This window comes from Mus caroli, unplaced genomic scaffold, assembly GCF_978045245.1.
Source record: "Mus caroli unplaced genomic scaffold, Mus_caroli_1 scaffold_8, whole genome shotgun sequence".
NCBI lineage: Eukaryota > Metazoa > Chordata > Mammalia > Rodentia > Muridae > Mus > Mus caroli.
The window spans coordinates 1,991,102-2,018,554 of NW_028227263.1; the positions used below are offsets into that span (position 1 = coordinate 1,991,102).

At 46.4% G+C, this 27,453-nt stretch overlaps 1 protein-coding gene across 3 annotated transcripts in view; it reads right to left on the reverse strand.

The window, feature by feature from the left end:
* Window positions 1-27,453, reverse strand: part of Kcnq1 (potassium voltage-gated channel subfamily Q member 1) — a 318,171-nt gene that overhangs the window by 67,811 nt on the left and 222,907 nt on the right. For all 3 annotated transcript variants that reach the window (XM_021166795.2, XM_029479748.2, XM_085841141.1), the window contains exon 12: window positions 1,132-1,207. In XM_021166795.2, the coding sequence (XP_021022454.1) occupies window positions 1,132-1,207 (76 nt within the window). The remainder of the gene's footprint in view (window positions 1-1,131; window positions 1,208-27,453) is intronic.

Sequence of the window (27,453 nt, forward strand, 5' to 3'; positions counted from 1 at the left end):
GCTCAGCGTGACCTTTACTCCTTTTGACAACATGAAGTCCATAGGTTTGTGAAAGCTTGGGCATAACTTGGTCTATTTGTGTTGTGACAGTTCCAGGGGGTGCAGGCTAACAATTGTACAGCAGAGTGCCACTGTGTTATGTGCTGGATGGGCATAGGGTCCCTCCAGGGTGGCAGTGAGGAGCTAGGGTGAGAAGCTACATGCTGCTCTCTTTAGTATCAGAGGCTTGGCAAGGGGAGGGGCTGTGGCTGTTCTTAGGGCTAGAACAGTTGAGGAGCTGAGGACGACAGTGAGACTCATGTCACCCAAGGCTCCTCTCAATACAATGATGACAACTTGGGATGGGGACTATACCTTGGCCTGTACCTCCTGCAGAGTCTAGAGGTTTTGGCTGCCCCAGAGCTGGGGTGAGGGTTGTGATGAGGGGGTAGGGGGAGCCAGTGTCAATCTCATGGCCTGGTATGGTAGGCGTGGCCTATAACAAGGCACAGGGCCACCACTGAGATTGTCCTTGGGCAGGCTATACTAAGGTGGGTTGTCCCAGCCTTCTCTGCTCAGTGACAAGGGCTTTCCAGTAAGAGAATGCTCTCCAGCACTTGCTGCGTCTACTGACATGTTCTCAGAGTGAGGAATAAGGCTTTCCTCCCCATGACTTCTGCTCACAACTGTCCCAGAATAGAGGAGGAACACAACCTGCTACCCTCGGGGTCTCAGCAGAACAGTATGCTGATACTAAATGGACCCCAGTGTGGCAGCTCTGCCTGCTCAGGAGCCCTGGTCACTAATCAGGCCCCAGTATGGGTATGGTAGGATACAGAAAGCTCCAAGCTAGCTGAGGACATAAATCACTTAGGACAGATGTCACTTCCAGTCCCAGTGACAATGCCAGGCTGTCACCATCACAGTCTTGCATGGAAGGAGAAGTAGTCCCACAAAGTTACTTCTAACAATCAACATAGATCGAAAAAGGGACCCTGGGCCAGGGCTGGGTACAGTAGCCTTGGAGGATCCTGCTGTCTTGGGGAGTGGTGATGGTCTAAGGGGTACAGTCACAGCATGATGGCATTTAAGGGTGAGGGCATACTACTACTGTAGTCGTCTCGGGGTCAACTGCACTGGGTATGGTCTCACCTGGAATTTCTTCTTGGCTACAAAGTACTGCATGCGCCTGATGACCTTGATGGTGGCCCGATGGTGATCCCGCAGCCTGTGGAGGAGGTGGGGTAGAGTGTGAGCAGCCTTCACATTGGTGACCCCACAACACACGTTAAAGGTACCCCTGCCAAACATGGGTAGTCTCTCCAGAAACAAGAACATTCTATCCAGGACTTGTTCTGTCTCTAGAGAAACTAGACATAAGGAGTTTCTGCAGGGGACAGGGAAGGATGCTACCCACAGGTGGGGAGAACAACTCCTTTCCTGCTTTTATCTCACAAATGGGGTGACTGTCTGTACCTCTAGTTTGGAAGGGTTACAACTCCAACAGCACAGTCAGGGAATGCCCTAGGAGGAGGGTGTACTACAGTCTTATTAATGAAGATCCTGTTTCCTGAGACGGCTTGGATACTTTGTTGATTTGCCTCTAAATCTCCTTCTAGAAATAAAGTCTTTTTATAAACATCACTGGAGAAGGCAGGCCTGTGATCAGACATCTGTGTGCACAGAAACAGATTGGAAGACATCAGGGCAATGGGGAGACTGGGAAAATCTGCTGTCTTCGAAGCTCAAATTTGACCAGCCAGGCTACACTGCATTGGCAACAGAGAGCTGCTGGGAGCCTTTGGGAAAGGGAGACTGGAAGCTGCCCCCACCCCCAGCCCAGAAAACAAGAGGCAAGAGGAAGCCAGCCTACCCTCCAGGCTGGGCTTCCTTCTCAGAGAAGTGTGGGAAATGTCTACACCAGATGGGATGGTGGGACTTCCTGGGCTGTGAAGAAAACAGTGGAGCCTAGGCTCCAGAGCTACCAGGAGACAAGTGACAAGATTCCGGAGAACAAAGGCTATCAGGGTATCTTTTTTTCACACGATACCCCCTTGGAAATAGCTGTGGTTCTCACAGAGCAATAGTAGCTGCTGGGAGGAAGTAAAAATAGAAGCCAGCAGGCTCTTGCCACCGAGGACAGGATTCAGACCCTTCTAGCATGGGACCCCTGGAAACATCCAGAGGGTTTGGTTGAGAGAGTCTGGCACAGCCTCACATTGTCTCAAGCATAAACTAGCCCAGCTTTTTTTTTTTTTTTTTTTTTTTTTTTTTGTATTAGAGGAAAATCTGTACCGAGATAGAGATATTTTGGAATTTCTGGGGTTTGTTTTTTTTTTGTTTTTGTCCATACATAAAAGTTGAAAAATAAGGGAAAAAAAGACCCTAGTAGATAGAGATCTACAGGTGTGGTGCATTTTGCAATCTTAACTGCTAGAGGCCTTCCCGCAAGGAGACAGTGTGGTTTTCTAGCTGCTTGGATTTGAGCTGACCTTGTGACCTAATGTGGCTGTAGAGCTCTGGGGAGCTCTCCGTGTGTGGAACCCACAGGTGTTGAGAGGGTGGCTGGAGTGGCTGAAGGGGGACGAGTGGAGGTGCCCAGCCTTCAGTCAGCACTGATTGGAGGTATGTGACTCAGCCATCTTGGATCACCTGGCCCTAGGCAAGCTACTGATGACTGCATCTGTATGAGTCAGCCCAGGCACAACCATAGAACTACCTTCCAGAGGAGCTGAGTCCAAGCTCCTGACCCATGGGGCTGTTAGCAAGACAAATGACTAGTAGACCACAACATTTGGTTATAGTTTGCTGTTCAGTAATAGACAGCTGATAAAAAAATTAGAAGCTGGACCTATACTCCCAGATATTTAGAAGGCTGAGGCAGGAGGATCACAAGTTCAGGCATTGTCTAATGAACAGAGTGATTTCAAGCCAGCCTGAACAAGTTAATGGCATCATACCTGAAGAGGCAGTTCATCAGTTAAGAGTACTTGCTGCTTGAACTCCCAAAGGTACTGGGTCCAGTCCCCAGCACCAGCATGGCACCTTAGAACCAACAATCTCTGACACAAGTTTCAGGGGATCCAATACCCTTTCCTAAACTCCAAGGACATCAAATACACACATGCTGCACACATATACATGTAGACAAAACATCCACATATATACAGTAGAATAAATAAAACTTTTAAAAAGTAAAAGAAGACAAAGAAGAAGAAGAAGAAAAAAAGGCAGGGGAGCTGGGTGTGTTGGTATGCGCCTTTAATCCCAGTACTCAGGAATTTGAGGCAAGTTCACTCTGTGAATTGGAGGCCTGTCTGAATTACAGCAGAGAGTTCCAGGCCACAGTGTGAGACCCTGTCTCAAAAAATGGAATTGGGGCTGGAAACATAGATCAGTGGTAGAGTGGTTGCTTAGCATGAACTAGGCCGTGGCTTCAATCTCTAGCACTGAGGAAAAGAGAGAAATAAAGGAGGGGAAGAAGAAAGGAAAGAAAAAGAGAAAGAAAAAGAGAAAGAAAAAGAAAGTTATTAATTAGAACCCCAAGGTGGGACATTGTGATGTCAACTTTGTATAAGATTTGACATTGATTTTAGGACTGGGAAAGGGTGGGGGAGCAGCTGGCAGAAGATCAGGATATGTGATGGTGTTTGTAGTTGTAAGACCTCGAAGTCTGTTTGGAAGGAGAGAGAACTTTGTTTTAGGGAGGACTGTGAAGCAATGGCTTTTAATGATAGCTGAAAATTCCTTCTTGTTCCTGCCTTGTTCCGCCATGGTGGAAGCAGATCATGTGATCTGAGCTTCGGCCTCAAGAGATCTGCAGACTTCACTTTTACCCTCTCAGGAAAAAAAAAAAAAAAAAAAAAAAAAAGTCTGCCTCCTGGACAAGCCCGAGCTAGCCTGCTGGAAAAGCTGAGTGAAGGAAGAGAGGTGAAGGGTTCGGATGACAGCTGACAGCTTCAGGCATGTGAGGCTGACACTGCTCAGCCACCAAGTGAGTGTTCTGCCCCCAGCAGTGCGCCCAGCAGAGCAGCCCCAGTCTGACCTACAGAGTCATTGGTAGATAGTTGGCTGTGCTGTGCATCAGACCTTTCTAGATGAGAACTTTAAGATAACTGTGATAAATAGAGTCAAGAGAATAGATGAAAAGATGAGGGATTTCACCAGATGATAAAAGTTATCTCCAAATACTGAAAAAGAAATTCTATAAAAGTCAGGCATGGTGGCACATGCCTATAATCCCACCTCTTGGGAGGTGGGGTTGGGAGGATCAGGAGGTTCCAGGTCACCCTTGGCCACACAGAGGTTCGAAGCCAGCCTATGTTACTGGAGACGCTGTCTCAGCCTCATTCAAAGTCTCCCTCTCAAAAACAAAGAAGTAAATAAATGAATAAAAGAAGGGAGAGAGAGAGAGAGAGAGAGAGAGAGAGGGCAGCACACTGGTGGAAAATAGTAAAACAAAATGGATAAGAAGAATAAGGTGGCAGAGAATGTGGGTTTAAGTGAATTGATAGTTCATTAAGTAGATCATGATTGTCAGTCAGGATTAAAAATGATGATATGAATTCACTAAAAGCAAAGAAAAGAGAAAGGGGCAGAGAAAAAGGTAGTCTAGTCTAGCTTTCTAAACAGCAGCTGGGAACTAGCACCAGGTACAGTAGACTAGACAAAGAAAATTTGGGAGTTACAAAGTATCAGCTCTGGGCTAGCTGTTAAAGTGCTTGTCTTACAAGCAGGAGGACCTGAGTTCCTTTCCTAGATCCCACATTGAAAAAAAAAAAAACCTAGGCATAGTAGCATGTGTTTGCAATCCTATGGTTAGAGAGTGGGACACGAAGATTCCTGGGGCAGGCCAGTGAGAGACCCTGTCTCAAAAAGAAAAAAAAAAAGTGGTTTGCGGCTGAAGAAGGGCACTAAAGATTGTCCAGGATTCTCACCTACCTTGCTTCCCTGGCAATGGATACCAAAGCACCAGCAGAGCCCAATATGGACAATCTATATGTCAGTTCACCCAGACAGGGACAAAAGCCACACCACTGCTGGCCAGCACACACAAATATTTACAAAGATACCAAGCGCTAGGTTTTAAAAGCAAGTTTCAACAAATTTCAAATAAATAAAATGATGTTTAACATAGTCTTTGACCACAATAAAATTAAACTACAAATCAAAAATATTACTAGGAAATCCCCAAGTGCTTTGGAAATAAAATGATCTAAGTAACCCAAGGTCAAAGAAAAAATTTACATGAATTAGAAAATAGTTTTAATTGAATAATAAAAAAATGTATCAAACATTACAGCTAAAGTATACACCTATAATCTCAGCAACTCAGGAGGCCAAGTCTTAAAGATCACAAGTTTGAGGCCAACCCACGCTATTTAGCAAACTGGTGATTTTTGTTTTTTGTTTTTTGTTTTTTGTTTTTTGTTTTTTGTTTTTTGTTTTTCAAGACAGGGTTTCTCTGTGTAGCCATGGTTGTCCTGGAACTCACTTTGTAGACCCGGCTGGCCTTGGACTCAGAAATCCGCCTGCTTCTGCCTCCCGAGTGCTGGGATTAAAGGCATGTGCCACCAAGCCCGGCTGCAAACTGGTGATTTTTAAAATAGCAAGATGGCTCAATGGGTAAGGGTGCTTGTGCCCTAGCCTGAAGATGTGAGTTTGATTCCCAGAACTCGCCTGATAGAAGGAGAAAAACCAACTCTTAAAAGTTGTCCCCTGACCACCACATATGGGGCATGGCACTTGCACCCCCCACATATACTCAGATAAATAAACATAATATAAATTTTTAAATTGTATCTTCAAAATTATAGTTAAATAAATGTTGGAGGTACACTGAGAGATGAACATTGAGGAGAAGATAACACATGGTCTAAAATGTGATAGAGGAGAGGCTAAGATCCAACTCAAGTTAACACACACACACACACACATACACACCAAATTTAAACCCAAAGGAAGTAGAAGGAAAGAGATAATAAAGATAAGGGTGTAAGTTGATGAAATAAAAAATGAATGTTGCATTAAAGAAAATCAACAAAGCTTACATTTGGCTTTCCAAAGAGACTAATAAAACTGATAAAATGCTAGCAAGATAGATGGGATGGGGTAAGGAGAATCACAAATCACCAATGTTGGGAGTTTAAAAAAAAAAATGAGCACCACCACTGTGGAATTAGAGACATAAAAAAAATTCTATTTAGAGAATAATGTGAACAAAAGTAATTCTGATAATATAGATAAAATAGATTAACTCATCAAAACACGTTTTAAGAAAAGAAGAAATAAATACAAGCTGCCCAATGGAATTAAACTTAGAATTTTAACGATCTTTCTGCAGAGAAGTTGGCTTAGATGACTTCATAGGCGGTGTCTCCCCAGCATGTAAGGAAGAAGCCCCCAGCTATATACAAAGCTTCTTACAGGGCTTTTCTGAGGTGGCCTGGCCTTGACGCTCAAATCTGACAGGGATATTCCTGAAAGAAAACTCAAGGGCAATGTCTGTCCTGCATGTGGAGGCAGCGTCTAAAACCCAGCAGCCAGTGAGATCCGGGGCTCAAGTCAAGATGCAGGATCAGAGTCGCTTAATCCAGTTATGCAAGGCTGGCTTAACATTTGAAAATCAATCAACAGAACTCACCACATCAACAGAGCAAGAAAAAACATATAATCAACTCAAAAGATGCAGAAAAGCACTTGATAAAGTTCAAGGCCCTAGTCCTAATTAAAAACACAACTCCTAGCAAAGTAGAAAACACAATTAAAAAAAAAAAGAACAAAAATGAAAATCGAAACAAACAAAAAATCCTAAACACTGAGCACACATCAAGTCATGGAGAAATCACTTTGTTCCTGAGATGGTGTGTCCCATATTTTCTAACAGAGATTGTAAAGTCCCAGCTTGTGCATTAAAATGAGAAAAGGAGAGAGAAGATGGAAGGATTGGGCTGCCAAAAGGGTTCAATGGCTAAAAAGGCTTGCCTCCAAGCCTGGTGACCTCAGAACCCATATGTTGGGAGAAGAAACCGATTCCCACAGGTTGTCTTCTGACCTCCCCATTCATACTGTGGTAGGCACTTCCTACCCCTGCCCCACACAAATATAATATAATTAAAAGTTAAAGGAAAGCACTTGGGGGGCAGAGCAGGTATATCTCTGCGAGTTCAAGGACAGCCAGGGCTAGAGAGATCTTATCTGAAAAATAAAACAAATCAAAAATAAAACCAAAACTAAATAAAACCCCCACCAAACTATTAGGAAATGACTTTAGCAGAACCCTGACCTTGCTGGGAGTGGACGTCGTAGCTTATGTTTGTAATCCCAGAAATCTGAAGGCCAAAACATGAGGATTGGAAGATGGAGCAAGCCTGGCTTTACAAAAGGTTGAAAGCTAATAATCCATTATCTTTCTATCTGCTAGCAATAAGTAATTAGACCACAAAATAAAGACACTAACTGTAATAGTGTCAAAGCTAATAGAGCCATTTAAATTGCTAGCAGGTGAGACTTATAGACAGACAAGCACTGAATAGTGAGAAGCAGATGCTGACTTGAACTCATGGAGGTTATAACACATTCTTATCTTGGGGCTGGAGAGATGGCTCCTTGATAAAGGGCACTGGTTTGCTCTTCCAGAGGATCTGGGTTTGAATCTTCCCTCACTACCCTCCAAGACGGGATTTCTCTGTGTAGCACTGGCACTTTCCCTGTAGAGCAGGCTGGCCTGGAACTTACACAGAGATCCACCTACCTCTCTCTGCCTTTTGAGTGCTGGGATTATAGGCATGCCCCACCACTGCCTGATCTGGGTTTAATTCTTAGCATCCACATGGCAGTTCACAACCATCTGTAAATCCAGTCCCAGGGACTCTGAAGCCTTCCTCTGATCTCAAGGGCACTGCATGTACATGGTGCACAGACATGCATGCATATATATACTCATACATATTAAAAATTTTTAAAAACCTGTGTGGTGGTTTGAATATGCCTGGAGCAGGGAGTGGCACTATTAGGAGGTGTGGGACCTCCTAACAGTGAAGAACTGGAGAAAGGCTAACAGTAAAAAGTTTAGGTGTCTTATCAAGGTCCTTCCTCAGGGGAACTTCATTCAAGGGGTTCTGAGTCTACAAACTGGCTCAAGTCTGGAAATTGATTCACTGGCCAAGATTGCCTTTTGCCATGATCCAATGTAGCCTTTCTTCCATTTATTTGAGATTTTTTTTTCTTCGTATACAGATCAAACAGAAATGTAGAAGGCTTCCTATCTATTTCATGCCTGGAAACACCATGATTGATTAGCCAGTACCAAAGGTCCGTACAAGTCACGTCATTATAAAATTCACATCTCCTGTGCTGACCATTACGGGTTAGGTCATTGTGAACCTTATTTTGTCTATACTTTCCATTATAATAACTACGATCAACTTGCCTCTGGAGATATAATGCTGCCATCTGGCCCTTGCTACCTCAGGGCCCAGTTAAACCCATTGCATTTAATCCATTCAATTGAGCAGCAGCATCTCCAACCCTAAGGTCTGGCACAAGGAAAAGGGCAAGAACAAAATTCTTCAAGTGTGCTGCTGCCTTCTCACCAGTTTGCGTCTTATAGGATTTGTGAAGGGCATTATCTTTTGGGCCTTCCCATTGTGGAGGATTAGGTTTTACACAACGTATCCACTCTAGCATTGCAATTTCCCTGAGCCTTAAAATCCCTTGTCAACACTAAGCCAAGGGATATCAGGCATCTCCAACTCCTTTTCAGTAGGCCATCTTTCGATAAACACTTCAACCAACCATTCAAACAAACTTTTGACACATCCACAGCATAAAGAAAAATACTGGTAAAACCTGTGCATTAAGGCTGGCAGTGCAATGGGGTGGAGCAAGACCTTAGGCATTATAAACATATATGTGACCATTGGCTTTATCGTCAAAGCTGTTTCCATAGGGAACCAGTGTTCTCAGTAAATGTGTTTAGACACCATAAGAAGAGACACACACTGATTGCTCCCTCACCACAGCTACAAAGCTAGCCTGTCAGGCCTTGAACAGGAAGCTGCCGAGATCAGGGTGTGAAAGACCAGAGAGTGTCTGCATAGCCTTGGGCTAGGTAAAGGTTTCCTTATGGACTCCTGGGAACAGGAGCCATTGAAGAAAAATTCCAGTAACGCTGGACTGACAAACTGGAGGCTGCCTGAAACCCTTCATTCCAGGCCTGGCTTGAGGAGATATGACTCTGACCTTTTTCCACCACCCTCCAAAGGCCTTGAAAGTGGGTGAAAAGTGGGATTCCGTGAGTATCTCACTGGGAAGGGTCCTTCCTCAACCGTGATTGTAGTCTTGAGAACCTCCAGTTTTGGCTGTGGTAGCCACCAGCCTGAATCCTGCATTTCCTTTTCTTGGTTTCTGTTTTCATATATATATATATATATATATATATATATATATATATATATATATACACACATACATATATTATTTTAAATCACATATCTTTTAAGTTAGGTGATTCGACAAAAAAAAAAAAAAAAAAAAAAAGAGTTGGGCACGGTTGCACATACCTATAATCCTAACACTCTAGAAGCCGAGGCAGAAGAATTGTAGTGAGTGTGAGGCCAGAGAATGAGACTCTGTCTCAAACAAACAAGTAGATAAACTTAAGCAAAGGTTACTCAGCCCTCGGTATTACTCCATTGCTGAAAGCCTCTTATGTAGCTGTCTGCCATTAACACGGTTACATGAGCTGTCATAAAGTTCTCCTTAGCTTGAACATCCATGTTCCCCTGACAAGGGTGGGGCTAGTGCTAGGTCTCAGGCCTGTGGACAGTGCTGGGATACACATTCCCTTTTCAAGGTCTGAGTACCAGGGTTTCTTGTGGGTGCAAAGCCAGACAGGCCCTTGCATGCCAGTCATGTGACTCCCCCACCTCAGAGATGATGTCACATTTTTAAAATGATGGCTATACACTGACGAACCAAATGTGCTTCCTCTGCTGTGGTGGAAGCAGGCTCGGGCAGGGGGTTCCTTAAAAATGTGACCCCTAATAACCACAGCTCTACATATGTATTCTAAGAAACGAAGACACAAATTCATATAAGAACACAGATGTGAGGGTCACAGCAGTGCAACTCAGAGTAGATCTAAAAATCTGTCAGCAGGCAGACACACACACAAGCACGGTTTGTCCATGCCATTGAGTATCATTCAGTCACACAAACTAAGAGTGGTGACATTTTGACACATATCACAAAACGAATAAACCTACAGGGCATTGTGCTAGGTAAAAGAAGCCAGCCACGACTGACCCCAGGCCGGAGAGCCCCAGTTCTACGAAATGCTCAGAATAGCACATTGTGGAAATTTGAGATTGGTGGTTCTTTAGGCAAGGAGGATACGGGGTGACTGCTGATGGGTGAAGGTGGCTTTTGAGGGTGATGAAACGCTCCACAGTTAGCTAGTGGTGATGGCTGCACAGAGTGTGACCATGCTGACGTGTGCACAGAGGTGAGCATTGTAGCAGGAGTGGCTGCCTTGCAGTTCTCTGCAGAGAGCTCAGCTGGAGAGATAGGGAAGTTCTAGAGGGTGGACAGAACCCCTTTCTCAGGGTATCCTAGGGACCCAGGCAGGCAACCAGTGGGCCCTGAAGTTGGTCTCATTTCCTCTCTGTGTGCACAACAGTCCATCCTCGCCCCTTCTGCCCAACCCCCAGACTGTGGATCACAGGGGATGCTTCCAAGAGACAAAGCACAGCTCCTGTGATTCCCCCACCCCACACTGCAATCCTTGCTGTAGCTCCCTGCTACGCCCAATGATACCCACATCATTCTCAGGGTAGCTCTCGGTTCATTATCAAAAAAACAGGACAGTGAACTTTGACTCTTTTGGCAGGTCTAAGTGATGTCTCATCACGTAGAGTGTTCAATGGATGGTTCTTATGTCTTTGTCAAATTATTTCCATATTAGCCATCCATGTGAGCCACCCTTTGCTGGGCCCCCGCCCAGGCCAGCCATAGCAGACATTCTTGTTTGGCACTAACATTCTGCAGGGTCTCAGGGGCAGGTGGCTGCAATGCAAAGGTCACCCATTTCAACTGTCCCAGAGCTGAAAGAGGAGGGTGATTCTGTTTCCCCAGTCAAGGCTCTTGGGTCTGAGTGTCTGCATACACTAAAAACTTCATCTCCAAGGAGACTGTGGTGGGGCCTTTGGGAGGACATTAGGTCATGAGAGGGGCACCCACATGAATAGGGTTAATGATCTTATACAAGAAGCCTGAGGGGGTTTAGTTATCTCTTTTTGCCCTTCTGCCATCTGCCACAGGACACACAGAAGACACTATCTATGAGGCAGACATAGTCCTCACTAGACACTAAATCTCTCAGAGCCTAGATTCTGGACTTCTATCTTTAGAATTTGTACAGTAAATCTTTATTATTTGTAAATCACTTAGTCTAAGGCATTTTGTCACAGTTAGGGCTAGTACTCAACTTGACTCTGAGAAAGGGTGTTGATAAAAGATACGGTGGTGGTGTTGGGAGGGGGATCAGACAGGGGCCTGTGAAGCACAGAAAGAGAGACTGAGGATAGCTCAGAAGACCTTCAGAGCTTTAGGGACAGTCTCAGTCTTCCTAGGCATGGGCAAAGGACTACAGTTAGGATGCTGGTGGGAATGGAGGCAGGAAAGGATACGCTGGTGAGGGCTGGGTAGAAACATGGAGTAATGAAATAGCAAAGAATGTAGTGGCATTGTGTTCCAGGATGCTAGTGCTCTGTACAGGATGGCACTTGTGAGAAGTGAACAAGGCGATTTAGCAGAAGCAATCCCTCAGCACAGTGTTGATGGTGCCGATTGGCTTCTCTTTGCTGATAGTACAAGGTGAAAGGAGAATCACAAGCCGGTGATTGTGGTAAGGAGAAGAAAATGTACCTGTCTAGGTATACTCAGCTACCAGGAGGAAGAAAAGAATGAAATGAGTCCAGGCATGGTGGCACACTCCTCTAACCCCGGCACTCAGAAGGCTGAAACAGGTTGACTGCTTAGACAGTGTTCATGTCAGCCTGGGCTAGTGTCAGGCCAGGCAGGGCCACACAGCAAGAAGCACAGTAAGACTCTCTTTCAAACCAACCAGGCAGATAGCAAACAATGAAAAGAGGCATGTTCACGAGAAAGGTTGGAGGTCAGAACTCGGTATGTCAGATGGGGGAGTTGATGCTGCTCGTCAGGTGACACAAAGACCAAGAGGCATTTCAGGGAGCATAGCCCACCTTATCCCTTACATCGAAAGCCTCTGCCTCCCAAGTTCCAGTGCAGCAGCTCTAAGATGCCCCATCTGGGGCTTCAGAAGCCATGTCAAGTGTTAGCACAGTGACTACTCCTCCAGTGAGTGGCAAGTCTTGGTGGCCTTCATGGGGTCTTGTCTACCGGGCATAGGAGCTAAGGACAGATTTGTCTCCACTCAGATTCAGAACTGAGTGGAGACAAAGAACCCAAATAACTTTTATACCCAAAGAACTACAGGGCTGAGGCAGAACTGCTGTAGGGTAGGGCTATCAAGAGAAATTCCTAGTCTGGACATGGTGGGAGGTTTGTCTCTAAAATCCAGAGTGTCAGAGCCAGTAGCATTGAACTCCAACCTGGATGACATATGGGATATATCTAGTTAAAGCATAGTGTCACTGCTATGTGGAGTTTTGGCTTAGTGGATCCAGAAAGTGGGACAAAGACCAATGATTCTCAGCCCTTACATATTCGCGCTATGTGACCTGTTGGGGTTTGAATATACTTGAGACCTGTTAGTCTTTCCTTCTTGTTCATTTCTTCCTTTGAAAGGGGATGTCTTCTTCAGATCAGCTCCACTACAGTAATTTGGAAGCTCATGACCTTTGCAGTTTCATAGGCTAATAGATCTGGAGACCAATCTGCCACAGGACAAGTCTCATCCAAGACTCGTTCATTTTGGACACTGGAGACTCTTGTATTAGTACTGAAATAAGATAAGATCTTTGAGGGCTCTGGGGATTCAGTGAACTTGAGGGAGCTAAGTCTGAATGCTATGATCTGGGTGGTTATACTATAATCTGTCTGTAAGTCTCATGCATGGATGGTGCAGTCCTGGTGTGGTGGCATTGAGAAGTGGAGTCTCTGGGAAGGGGTTAGGTCCTGATGGCCGAGCTCTCATGAATGGGATCAGTATTCTTATAAAAGAAGTCTGAGGGGCTGGGGATATGGGTCTGACAAGCTCTTGCTTAGCATGCCCCAAATCCCTGGGTTTCACCCCTAATATAACCCAGGTTTATGTTCATCTATAATTTCACTACTGAGGAAGTAGGGACCGGAAGATTAGAAGTTCAAGGTTGCCTTCAACTACATAGTGAGTTCAAGGCCAGTCTGTGTGCCCTGGGGATAAAGAAGGCAGAGTATACTAGGACCTACCCTCCATAATAGCCCTAAGATAATTGGAAAACCCTAAGTAAGTTCCATCCCATGCCACCAGCATTGTCTTTGGGGGACACCAGAAAAGAACTGGTAAGAGTGAGGGAGGCTTGTGTGGAAGAGCTTCCTAAGGCAGGGACCTGACCGTCAGTGGGAACACCCAGGCTCAGAACAAGCTGCCATTGGCAGATAAGTCAAGGGGGCGAAAGGCAGAATCTGGATAAAGTAGGACAGCCAGGAGTGGCCCAGTTTGTGAAAATGCCCCCAATAGCTTCTCCTAGCTAAGTCTGGGGAGGAGAGTGGGGGCCTGGCCACACACATGGGGCCCCTGTCTGATACACTAGTGGTCTGCCCTATGAGATGAACATGAACCAAACACTTGTATGAATATAGGAGTTCCCTTTAACTAGAAGGAACAAATTCCAAGATGCCAATCAGATGCCCAAAGTCAAGGGCAGTTCTGAGCCATGTAGCTAGAGGAGAGACAACACAATTAGCAGTGACTTCCTTTCCCTTCTTTACAATTTTACAGGTTTGTTCTGCCTGTGGGTCTTGGCAACCTAGCTTGCAACTGTTTTCTTTCCTTGCAGACACTTCTTCTTTTTTTCATTCAAAGGACATACTTTGTGGTCTCTTCAGCATACCTAAATGGCCAGCATCATGACTGGTGTATTCTTTTTTTTTTTTTTACTATTTTGTATCATATTTTACTAATAAGTAAAATTAAAGGTAAGCATTGTGACACCCAGAAGGCAGACCTGTTGAGATGGTTACCAAGTGACTAATAGCAAAAACTCTGGATTTGGTTGACAGGGACTTCACTCATATCCCAGGTGGGACAGGGGGTGATGGCACGAATCTCATAACAGTATTACAAAGACAAACAATTAAAAACTTTTGCATTGTTTATTCCTAGAATTTTCTATCTCATATTTTCTGACCATAGTTGGAGTAATTAAGAAAGCAGAAAGGGAAGCCAAAGACAAAGGGAATTATTGTAGCCATAGAATGACTGTTTTAGGGGATATTTCAAAGGACTAGATGGAGTTGGGAAACTGTTCATCCAAGGGGACTGATGCCATCAGGATGGGAGAGGGAGAGCTAAGTGTAAGGTGGTAGATGAAAGCTGTAAGTTGGCCTGCAGAAATAAGGCTTGTGTAGCAGGCCGGCCTGAGGAGGCTCTGTGTAGTTCCACCAGGGCCACATAAAGCAATACATGCAGGTAAGTCATCCAGAGACCGATGCCAGGCAGCGCGGCCATGCTAAGCATCATGCCTTGGTTTTATGAGTGTGCCCTATCCTCATGCTGACCTGAGAGTTTTCCTCAGACGCTCCTTTTGCAGACAGACTGCATGTTCAGGGGCTGTCCCCTGTATGGTAGCCTCCACAGATGTACAGGCACATGGCATCCCCAATCCTGTCCCCACTTACTGTTCATTGCATGTGAAAGGATAAGGGTGACACTTAGGGAGTGCCTACCCAGGACAAGCACATATCTCAGAACAGCAGCCTGGTTTGGGAGGAGATGTAAGGCCTGTGAAAGGAGGATTCGGTCAGGCATGGTGGCACACACCTGTAGTCTGAGACAGGGGTACTGCAACAAGTTTGAGGCCAACCTGATCTACATGGTGAGTTCCAGACAAGCCAAGGTCTTATAGAAAGACTTTGTCTCATAGAGCCAAAATGAACAAAGGACAGAAAGGGTGGTTGGTGGGAAGTTGCTGACCTGGCTGAGAATCTGGACCACGGGGTATGCAGGTGAGTCTGTAGTCCCACCCCATGGCTCTTGGCACTAATGAGGCTTGTGTTTCACACCAGGGGAAGGGGGTGCTGGGGTAGGATGGATGTCTGCTTTGGGTATCAGCTCAGCCCTGTCTTTTTTTTTTTTTTTTTTTTTTTTTTTTTTTTGCTAGTAGAGACTGCCATTCCAGGTCTGGGCCTTCTCCCAAAGGTGGCACCTGTTGCTACTATAGGCTAGGGTGAAGAGGGAACCTTCCTGACAGACAAGAAAAGTCCTAGCTTCATTCCTTCCCTGAGCCTCAGCTGGTTCCAGTCAATTCTTTGATCTTTGGGAGTCTCGGGATCGAAAGAGCCCAGGAAAAATAAAAAAAAGAAAAAGAAAGAATAGATAAAGTTTTCATGTTGACAAAGAAGCATCCTGGGAGGAAGGAATGCCAAAAAGAAGACACATTGGTAGCTCTGAGAATCACATAGTGTCTCTGGACCCATTGAGGTAACAGGGGTGCCAGTGCCCCAAGGTCACTGATGGCCTGAAAGTCCAGGGAAACCTGTGGGGAACTGCCGGGTAGAAACAGTAGAGAGACACGTCTTTGTCTGGGTTTGTACCAGGAGGACCTGGTGCCCAGAGGTGAGAAGCCAGCAAAGGCTGGGGTATGGGCAGGCACTGCAGAGGACCCACTTTAATCCTGGGGAGAAGCCAGGAAGGTTGGGATATGAACAAGCAATGGAGAGGACCCTGTTTCAGTCCTGGGGAGATTATGAGGACGTTTGCTGCAGACTGTCAGCCCTCATTAAGTTAATGGAACTGGCGAGTTGGCTAGTTTCCAGCACATTGGAGAAAGAAAACAAGAAAAGCGTTTTCAGCGAAAGAGCCGAGAGATCCCGTTTCGCTCAGCAGCCCCGAGAGATTAGGGGCCGTTGGTAATGGCCTCGCTGAAATGGCTTATTGGGGACTTGTTGATTAAAACAAGGGAGAGAAACTCCTAATGTCTAAGAAGAATTACACAGGCTATGTCTAGAGAAGTGATTTGTGCATAGTTCCTTGTGAACTACACAGCAACCTGGGCACAGCCAGGACCTCTGCAGCCACTTGGGTTACAAGTAGGAGGGGGAAAGGCAGGAGTTAAATGAGGGGCATTCAGGAGGTAGCAGCTCTCTGGGGCTCCTTGGAGAGGGCCTTAGCAGCCCAGAGCACTAGGACCCCAGAACATAAAACTCCTGAAGCTGTGTACAACTGGCAAACTTGGCATCTCTAACTAGCCTTCCTGAACCCTTCTGGGTGGGACAAAAAGTCCTGGGTAAATCTGCCACAGTGTGTCCATGGTGGGTTTGTCTCTCTGCCACATTTTGCTTTGTGTCCAGATGTTTTCCCCACAGACTCCATACATAACCTGCCAGCTAACCCATAAGCTCACCTGGTAACCAACTCCCAAGGGCTTGGCCTTGTGCAGAGGTCCCTGACGTGTTTCAATCCCATCTTCCTCTGGACTGAACTCAAATCCTAGACCCAGCAGGCCTCAGGTTGGGAGCTGACAGATTCTACCCTGCCCCAGGCTTCCAGCAAGATATTCTAGGTGCTTAGCATCTTTATTGGCTTCTTACCTAGGTTCCTTCCCCTTATCCTAACCTCTATCAATACATTTTTTTTATCCCAGGCATCCCTGTTTTTGTGCTTTAAAGCACATTTAATGTCTCGAATTGTCTCCCTTGTACAAATGAGGCCAGAGAGGCTTAGCTATTGGCCTTGGGTCATAGAGCCTTGGAGGGGAAGCCCAGCAGTCCTCAGTGCTCATGCTTTGCCAGCAGAGCAGAGCACTCAGTCTTATCCCTAGCTGCTTCTCTGCCTCATCCCCTGGGGTCAGGCCTCTTGAACAACCCTCATTTTATAAGTTCCCCACTCTAGTCCCCCAAGCCCCTTCCCACAGAGCCTGTAACCTTTTCTAGACTTGGCTGGTGGGTCCTGGCTCCACATTGGAAACTGCAGTATGTGGGACCTTCCTGTGGGTGCTGAAGGAATGAATGGGCCTCCAAATCAGACGAAGGAACTAGACCAAGTTCTATAGGCTTGCCTGAGATAGAACCTCGTTCCTCCTAAAGCCCTGGTATGGACTGAGTGTTCACCATGATCTCCCATTAACTTCTGCTCTAAGAATGGTATAGGGGGGGGTGTGTGTGGTCTTAACCTGGCCTGAAACCTCCTCTCACTTCAGAGTCCTATAACTCCTAAACATCTTCTGTCACACAATTCAGTGGGCCAAGAGCTACCTACCCTTGAGCCAAGGTTAGAATCAAGGACAAGGTGATATCTGCAAAGATGGAAGCTCTCCCAAGGGTGAAGGCCCAAAAGCTTAACAAGAGGTGGGGATGAAGCCGGGCAGTGGTGGTGCACGCCTTTAATCTCAGCACTCGGGAAGCAGAGGCAGGAGAATTTCAGAGTTCAAGGCCAGCCTGGCCTACAGAGTGAGTTCCAGGTCAGCCAGGGCTACACAAAGAAACCCTGTCTTGAAAAAAAAAAAAAAAAGGAAGAGGTGGGGATGTTGGTCTACTGGCTTCTACTTCCCTGCCTGATTAGAGCCCCCAAGATCTTGGCAAGGTCGAGGTAAACCTACTGTTCCTTTCCAATAGAATCCCCAGAAAGGGAGGGCTAGAGGGCTAGAGAGTTAGCCCACTACTGAACACTGATAGAATGAACTTGGGGTTGGGGAGGGAGGGAGGGTCTCCACTGTGAGCTCTGCTGGCCCCCAAGACCTTATGTCTCAGACTTCCTGGAGCTCTTATATCTATAGATGGGTCCTCCTTGGTCAGGACCCTTCTCTGAGAGTCTGAGCGCTTTCTCTCCATGTATATGCCTGGCCAGGGCACGGGCTTAAATGGAGGGCAGGCAAGGAGTCTATCAGGATGCTGAGAAGGCTCATCTGTGGGAACCCCTGGGGACTTTCTGAGGAGGCTCATGACCACACAACACATGAAGACCCCTCAGTCCTATTCTAACTTGTCATGTTGCCCAGTCTACTTGCTGTGTCAAATATAGCATCTGGGTGAAATATACACCTTCTGGGATCTACATATGCCCCCCCTTACCAGGGTGAAGTAAGGGGGGGGCACAATAATCCAACCTGTGCTTCCAAAGGTGGGAAAAACTCTTTTCTTTGCCTATCCAAGAGCTGGGTCAAGAGGAGTTGCTGCCCTGCCCCCGCCTGGCTCTTTCCCGCCTAGTCCTGGGCCTCCTTCGGGCCTAGTCCGTGAAGGAAGAGCTGGCCTCCTGCCCAGCAGTAATCTCTGCCCTTCCTTATGGGTAGATTGTGAAGTTCTACAAACTCAACACTGTTCTCAGAACCTGGGCTTAGCTGTCTTCCAGGGTGTCCTGTCAGTGTGGATAAGCAGTTTTTCCATGTATGTTCAAGATAGCTTGCTCAAGCCAGAGAGATTGCTTTGGAACTAAATGTTATCTAGAGCCATCTGGGAAGCACAAGGAAACTGGTTCCCTAGGGCTGACTGCCTTACCTGCTTAAGTTAGCCTTGCCCATCCCCCACCCCCACCCCAGGACCTTCCCTTTGGCCTTTGAACACTGTCCACCGTGATCCCACAACCTGGTCTGGCTATTCATCTCCTCTCCCTGTGTACTTGATCCTGCCCTACCTGACTCTTCTGCAGGAATCCTGCCCTATAGGTCTATTTCCCCAGAGGTAGACCTTTCTGCTTGGATACCTGTGATAGCCATGAGCTGTCAGCCTTAGGGACAGTGTATTTTTTTTTGTGGGCTCTGTTTCCTCAGAGCTGTGTCCCCAGAACTTGGTGTGCAGTGGGGTGTTGATACTGCTTCAGTCAGGGACAGAGTGCTAACTGCTCCAGGGTGCAGAGCTGGCCTGCTGGGCAGAGGCAACACAGTGGGCAGGGCCCTCCCGGGGCCACCACCCGGTCCCCCAGCCCCTCCCTCCTTCCCTAAAGGGAAGGAGAGGTTAATAAACCAATTACTTTGGGCAACGAAGCAAAATAAGTCCCATTAAAGTAATTAATGTCCTTTGCACAGTCCCCATTGGAGAAGACTAATAAATTGGGGCTTTGTCACCATCCGGTAATTTCTCTCTAAGGCGTTTCTTCACCCCCATCCGACAGCACAGTTTAAGGCTCTGTTAATGCTTTTAAGACGGGCTCAATGCCAGACTAATTAGATTTGCATTTCCACCATGGGCCAGGCTGGGCGCGGATGTGCCCAATGAGAGAGGCTCCAGGACCCTGCCGGGGCCCAGGGACAGCACCCGCCTTTGAGAAGGGGCCATGTGTGGATTCCCACGCCTGCCTGGGGCGATGGCCTGCTACCCTGTCTGCCTGCTCAGCTTCCCGGTCCCCGGGGAACAGGGCCCATGGCTTTGATCCAGGAAGAGGCCAGACTTCATTCTCAGGGGTCCCTCCATGAATGGTCCCCACTAGGGCCTACAGAGGTCAACAGTATGGTCCATGTCTTGGGGTCTCTCTAGAGCTCCGTAAGGCCAGGCCCTGGTGGCTTTTAGGAGGACAGTATAGAAAAAGGGGACAGAACAATATAAACATTGAGAAGCTGGACAGACACAGCCCAGCCAAGATAGCCAACCCTGGCATTGGGATAAGTTGTGTAAACAGTTGGCACCCTTAGTGGGTGATAGAGAGAGGCCTAACTTCCTTTCCGAACCTATAGTCTCACCTAATACTAAGAAAAATGTGACGGAACTCAGCTTAGACACCCCAGAACCCTTGGAGAACCCATGGTCATATCAAAGATAGAAAGAAATAGTTCCGGTCTAGAGGAGCCTCAGGAGGTAGGACCTGTGGTTGTATGGAATCCTGGATAGATTCTGGACCAGGAAGGGGATATGAGGGGATGCTGAAGATTCAAACAGAGTGAACTGTGTGAGGCACGGTGAGTACTGGTGGGTACTGCTGGTCATTGGTAATGAATAGACACTGAGATATTATGTTCCTGACAGACACTGGAGAGGACATACAGGGACTCTGTACTGACTCTGCAATGATCTTATAATTATAAAACTGTCCTACAATATGCTTCACTTCAAATGAATCAAATACAATAATAGGGAGAGATAAGAGGCTGGTGGAAGGAGAGGGGTCTCCGTATCATTCCCTCTTGCCTGTGGCACAGGTAGGTAGGTGTCTGTCACTGTATTGGACATAATCAACTAGGAGATGGGGATAAGCCAAAGTAGATCATCAACAACCCATTAGGTGCTGAAGTCTCCAGAGCACCCCTGCAGCCCAGTACCTGAAGGAAAGAGGAACCTCACTGGGCAAGAGATGTTAAGGCCTGAAGCTAGCTACACTCACTCCTCATGGCAAGATGTTCCCTGGGCATTTCAACCATGCAACTCTTGGCCTGAAATCATGCTGAATGAAAATATGGAGAGTAAGTCCTGGGTTGAATTCAGCCTGCTCTAACACTTGAACTCTGAGGGTTGCTCCTCTCCCTAGACCCTGTTATTCTGTTTTGTGTGATGGACGCCATTGCCAAGAAGATCACCATGAGCTCAAGTAGCTCCATGGATAGGCAAGATCAGTCAGGTAGGAATAAGTTTCTGCAGTCTGTGAACTTATAAGTCCATTCTTTCTTCTTGCTTTCCTTCCTTTTCCTCTCCTCCTCTTCCTCTTCTTCCTTCTCCTCTTCCTCCTCTTCTTCTCCTTTGAAACAGTCTCAGTTTATAGCTCTGGCTGTCCTGGAACTCTCTATGTAGACCAGGCTGGCCTTGAACACAGAGATACACTTGCCTTTGCCCTTCAAGTGTTGGAACCAAAGGTGTGTGCCACCATGCATGACTCTGCAAGTCATTTTCTTATTACTGAGTTTTTATCCTAGGGCATGGAGTTTGGTGAGCATGATCTACAGAGTAGGTAGCAGAGGGCCTGGAGAAAAGCAGGGTTGGGCCTGAACCAAGTTGGCTAGAAGCCTGATACATATGGCACAGCCCAAGATGGGGATGACAGGGAAGGGACAGCTGAGAAGTTAGGTGGGGTGAGAAACACCAACAATGCTGGATTGACTGAGTCTTGGATGACAGGATATGTGGAATGTGAACAGCAGTGCAGTTCCATCTGCCGGGCAGACACCTGCTTGGCTTTGCACTGCAGCATGGGAACAGCTGTGAACAATGAATGCCACGGCTGCCACAGCTGTGTACCCATAGAGTTTACCATGTGGATGAGTGTGTTCACAGTTTTATACTTTCCCAGTGTCCTTTTTCTATTCGTCTTTTTTGCTTGTTTGTTTTAGTTTTTCAATTATTTTAAAATGTAAAGAACTATTAGTTCATGGGCCATACAAAAATAAGTGACACTTCTCAGTTTGCAACCCATGGCAAAGATTAATGAACGAAAGTCACAAAACAATGAAAATTAGGTCTGATGGACACCTGTGTTTGCGTAAGTTCAAAAACACCAATGAAAATGGATGAACACTGAGAACTATAGCAAAATCAGAACTAGAAGGTAAGCATTTAAGAAATTCAGTATAGAGCTGAGTGGACAGCCCAGTGAGGAAGAAATTTCCTAGCAAGCATGAAGCCCTGTGGTCAATCGTCGGGGACTCCTCCCTTGACACACACACAAAAGAAGGAGATACAAATGTTACTAAAGCATGTCTAGTTTTGTAGTTGAACCCTTCCAACGCTTCATAAAATATCTACATGGCTCCAGAAAACAGAACGAGAGTTACGCTGCTCAGTTAATAGGTGTGGTTTCAAATCCGTGCAAGGAAAATGTAAGAAAATGGAGATTCAGTGCAATGCCACTTACAGAGAGGCAAAAGTCCTATAGAAACAGCTAATCAAACCAAAGAATGTATATTAAACCAGCAAGGAAGAATAGAACACTGAATGAGGATGTGAGCCAGGAATGCAAAGACGGTTCAATATCAGAGTCTCTCAGTGTGATTCTCAGATCAAGGGAATACGTACACAATTCTTCCAGCTAGTAGAAAAAACATCTGATAAGCATGTCCCCCCCCCCACTTCCTTTTTGTCTCTGTGTAGCCCTGTGTGTCCTGGAACTCACTCGGTAGGACCAGGCTGGCTTTAATTCAGAGATCCTCCTGCCTCTGTCTCCTGAATGCTGGGATTAAAGGCATGCGCCACCACACCCAGCTCATCCTTTATTTCTTATAGTTAAAAAGGCAATCTTTAGAGAACAGAAATAGAAAAGGAACTTTCTTAACTCAGCAAAGGTTGTAAACAAGCAATTCATCAAAAAGACATCACAGGGATTTTCACTATGAGCTGAAGGAGCCAGGGCACCCATGGTCTCTACTGTTAAGGATGGTCCTGGAGATATTCAGGCTCAGGAAGCAGAAAGAAGGTACTGTGATGAATTGGGGAGAGAGGGGAAAACTGTACATTTTTGCTGCCCTCTTAAAAAACTGGCAGCTCATCTGTTAGAGCTGGCTAAAGCAATCGGCACTGCTTACTGTACAATGCTGCTTTATGCCAGCAATCAATACATTCCAATGGAGCATGAGAAAGGACACATTCTCCTGGAGTCGCAGAAGTGAACTCTCCGGGGGAGGCCTTCAGACTGCAGTGGGGCACCAAGCATGTGGTTCAATATTGTGCGGAGAGACTCCTTGCCCTGGGGTAGGTGGGTAGAATAGTATAGATTCCAGGATTCTCACATGGAATGCTAAACCAACTTAATCTGGAGAAAATTCTGTTTCACAAGCAAACTGAACTCCAAAGCTGACAGGGAGGAACGATGGGTCCAAACCTTTACACCACACTAAAGGGATGAAACACTATAGGAATCAGTGCTCTTCTAGACTCAAGAACCTCGTTCCCTACCACAGCAGTATGTCTTGAGATAGGGGTGGTTCGCAGACCACCAGACAAAGAAAGTACCCCCACCATTCTCCTTGTACCCTTGAGGATGAAGCTGAACACAAACATGGCTCCATCTACCATCACGGAGAGAGCGGGGACATGGCATAAAGTCTATCCATAAGGGAAAAGATTACACTGAAACACAAGTGTACCCGAGAATGATAGCAGAATATTTTAGTTTCATTTCTGTGGCTGTGGCAGGTACCCTGGCCAATAAAACAACCTGGGGGTGGTGGGGGAAGGGGTTAATGTGGCTAACAATTCCAAGGGTGGGGTGGTTTAATGTGGCTAACAATTTCAGCACAGGATTCTCACATGGAATGCTAAACCAACTTAATCTGGAGAAAATTCTGGGACATCAAGACAGGAACTCAAATGGCAAGTCACATGCACACAGTCAGGAGTAGAGAGAAAAATACAACCTTGCTTGCTTGCTTCTCAGTTAGGGTTGTACTGGTTTATCTAGTTCAGGGCCCCAAGCCTAGGGAATGGTGGAGCTCATCATGGCCGGGGTCAGGTAACAATCAAGATGATCTCCCGAAGATATGCCCACAGGCCAATCTGCCCTTGATAATTCCTTAAGTGAGACTTTCTTCTAAGGGGATTCTGGGATGTGATACGCTGGCACTTAAAACTAACTGGCACACCTACCGAGGGTCCTGATATGAGAGAAAATACCAAGAAATACCTCCAAGTGGCACATACAAGAAGGCCCATCAGAGTTAGGAATACTATACAGCATGCTAAGTGTGTGTTGGCTCATCTTTGAGGCCTCATCTTCATGACTGTGGCATGCTGGACAGAATCTCCTCTCTTCAGACAGGCTTGGCTTCTCTTCAAGACCCTGAATTAAACAGATGAAGATCTTGTATCTTTTTTTTTTTTTTTTTTTTTTGCATCTCTAAGACCTAATATGGTACCTGGAATGTTGGGTGTGGATCAGGATGAATGAGTGAGGGAATCAAAGAGAGAAACCCCTAAACCCTTGCACGCTGGCTATGCCTCTGGAGCATGGGTAGGTTGTTTGTTCTTAGATTCTTCTTTTCACAGTAGACACACCGAGTAGCTGGGCAGGTGTCCCACACTCACCAAAGCTGTGGTAAATGGTGCATTCTTCACTCCTATGGGCCTAAAAGAATCTAAGGGCTCATGTCCTGTCGGAGATGCTGGGCTGCTTGGTCCATTCAGTGTTTACCTAGATGGAGCATCCTTCCCTCTGCATTCTGTGCACCATTCTTCCCAACACCCACCTAGCCTCCTGCTTGTGACAAGATGGAGACGACATGGAGTGTCCTAAGTGGGTGAGCCGCAAGCTAACACTCTCTGCCAACTCTCCCATGCCTGGAAAGGCTCCTGTTTTGTTCCATGGTAATGCAACACCATCTGAGTGTTGGGTTTAGGGACAGTCACATCTTTTCCTTCCAGTCTTCTGGCAAAAATGTTTCTTGGTGTCCAGAAAATTGAAGTGGGTAAGGGGAGGGTAGATGGACATTTAGTGGCAGCAGGGACCCAAGAGCTGGGCAAACTAGGGAAGATGGTTTTTCCTTGAGGCTCTGAGTAGTGTTGGCAAGATCTAGCTAGGCTCCTTGAGTCCTGCTGTGTCTAGAGTTTAGTTTCTTCCAGCCTAGCCCCAGGGCTCTTGCTCTGGGCTTGGATCAGGTATGTGTTACAGGGCAGGGTAAGTAAATGATTCGGAATATAGCCACATATGGAAGAGTCGGTGACAGGGTGACTGGTACTCTCTGAGCTCAGAGTTCAGGCTAGGCTAGGCCGGTCCCAAACCAGGTGTATATGCAAGTCTCAGCTGTATCCTCCTGAACTGTGCTAAAAGGTAATTGTATGAGACCACAAATTCTCCAGGAATCTCTTGCTATACTGCCCTTTCATGTTTAGCCACCTTGCTGGTATCTTCCTGAATTTCCCACTAAACTTTCAGTGAAGTCTGACTTCCACTGCCATGCAGTTACCTAAGCAAAAACCCAGGGAGTACACGTGCTCACAGACACACGTCTAGGGGCATATAAGGAGCCCGGGGAGGACTGGGTCTTAAAAGCAGTTACAGTAAGAGATTACTCATCATTACACTATTCTGTGTTACAGTCTGAGGATGGTGGACTGATGGTCAATGTTTTAATTTGTGATTTTTAAGCTTTGCTGTGGTACGAAATACGTGTGTGTTCAGCAGAAAGTACATCTTGTGTACTGAATTTCAACCTAGTCTTGGTGTTACACTTATGGCCATCTTTCATGATGATGGGTGGAGTCAAAGTACAATGTACAGTCAGGCCCAAGGAGCAAGTGGTTCCACAGGGTGCCAGGAAGCTGTCCTGCTATATCCACTAAGAGAGGTAGATACCAAACACTCTCTCCTCCCTCCGTCTTTCCCGTGTGTGTGTGTGTGTGTGTGTGTGTGCATATGTATGTGTGTGTGTACATGCACCTACATGTATTTGGGGAGGGTATAAGGCAGAGGACAACCTTCTTCAAGTATATCCAAGGTGGATGTTTTTTGAAAAAGGATCTCTGATCTGGGAGTTTGTGCTAAGCAGGCTAGGCTCAGCTGGATGGCCAAAAGAGCCCAAGGATCTGCCTGTTTCTGCCTCCCCAGTGCTGGGGTCACAAGCATGTTGTCACGCCTAGGGTTTTTTGTTTGTTTGTTTGTTTGTTTGTTTTTTAAACATGGGTTCTTAGGCTAGAACTCAGGTGCTTGTGTTTGTAAGGTGAGCACATTACTGAGTTTTAACTCCCCAGCTACTACAATACATTTTTGACTTAAAATATTTCAACTTGTGACTGATATATCAGGATATGACACCATGGTCAGGAAAGAAACATGCGTGATGGTTATTAAAATAATAATGGTTACCTTTAAAAGAATAAGCTGAATGAAAATAGGAAATATCATAGTATGTTATATGGTAGGTTTGCGTATGTGTGGCCAAGAGGGACTCTGAATCTCATAGCTGGCCAGTGAACATCAGTGTTTCAGGAGAGAACTGAGTGGGGATTTGGAGAGATCGTTCAGGTGGATACAGAGGAAAGAAAGATAATGGTTAGGAAAGCATCCATTCCACCTCCCTTGGGCACCACTGGCAGACATCGAGCATCATGGTCCATCTGTACAGACTCAGGAAGTTCAGCAAAAGGGGAGTCAGGCAGGGTTGATCTCCTGGTGGGGGGTGGGGCTGGGCGAGCCAACAGAACACAGGCTCCAGCGTGAAGGGTAGTTTGGGTAGGGAGTAGGCACAGTGACAGCAAGTCCAGGTCTCAAATATATCTCAGGCTTTGAGTCTGAGTAAAAGCTGTGGTTCCTTCTAACCCTGAAGCTGAACAGTAAGAAGGGGGTGGGAACTCTTCCTTGAGGCCTGAGCTGGGTCCTGATGAACGAAGGCTCTGAAGCAGCAGAGAGCAGACCAACCCCCACAGACTTCCTGCACTGGAGCAGCACAGGGTCCCTGGCTTGCAAGACCCCTACAGATAAAAATAGTCCCTACATCACTGGAGGCCCATGAATCACTTCAATTGCCCATAATTGCTAAGACACTGCTCTCTGCTGCAGCATAATAGCCATGACCCTGGCTTAGGTATCCCAAATGAGACCTGCCTTGGTTTGGACCCACACTAAGGGACATCCAGGCCAGCCTTCTCCACAAAGAACTCAGAGAATGTAAAAAGTTCAGGGGGAAGGGCAGCAAAAGACTAACTTTCCTGGATCCTAGGAATGAGAAAAATTAAGTACCTCAACTCCTGGCAGCCACCTGGGGAAGGCAAATGTCTACATTGCCCTTCCCAGTAATTGTGGACTACAGCAAAGGGCTCACGCAGAGCTTTCTGAGTCTGCCTACTCACGGGGGTCTCTAGGGCACATTTGCTTTGTTTGACCTACGTTTATTTAGTGCTGTAGAAGAGCCCCAGCTGGCTGTTTGCACCGAGGTCCGGTGTGCTGGACTCAGCACTCTGGGGAGGTGAGGGCCCCTTGTACTCCAAGGCTCTTGTTTGCCGAGCTCAGGAGGACCCAGTGGGACGGAGCCTAGACAAACATTGAGCATCCTTGGCTTCAGAAACTCTACCGGTAAACACTCCCCTGCCATGCATTTCTGCCTTGCATTGATTCAGCTGCAGAGTGCAAACGGCCCTGAGAAAGGGCCAAGGGGAGCCTGGGCTCAACTGCATTCAGAAAGATCTGTATGGAAGTGGCATAACTGAATGGTCAGTCTCCATGGTCCCTAACACAGTGCTGGGGTATAGGGGGCTAGATAGCTGTGAGTGTCTAGGCAAACAGAGAATGTGCACATTGGACTAGCTCAAGTCAAAGGCTATCTGCCACTACCTCCTGCTTCCCTGATGTGTTGGTCATGCCTGAGCTAAGGTACGGGATAGCCCAAGTCAGGAATAAGTCTCCTAGGAACAGTAGTTCTAGGAATGTCCTCAAAGACACTTTTG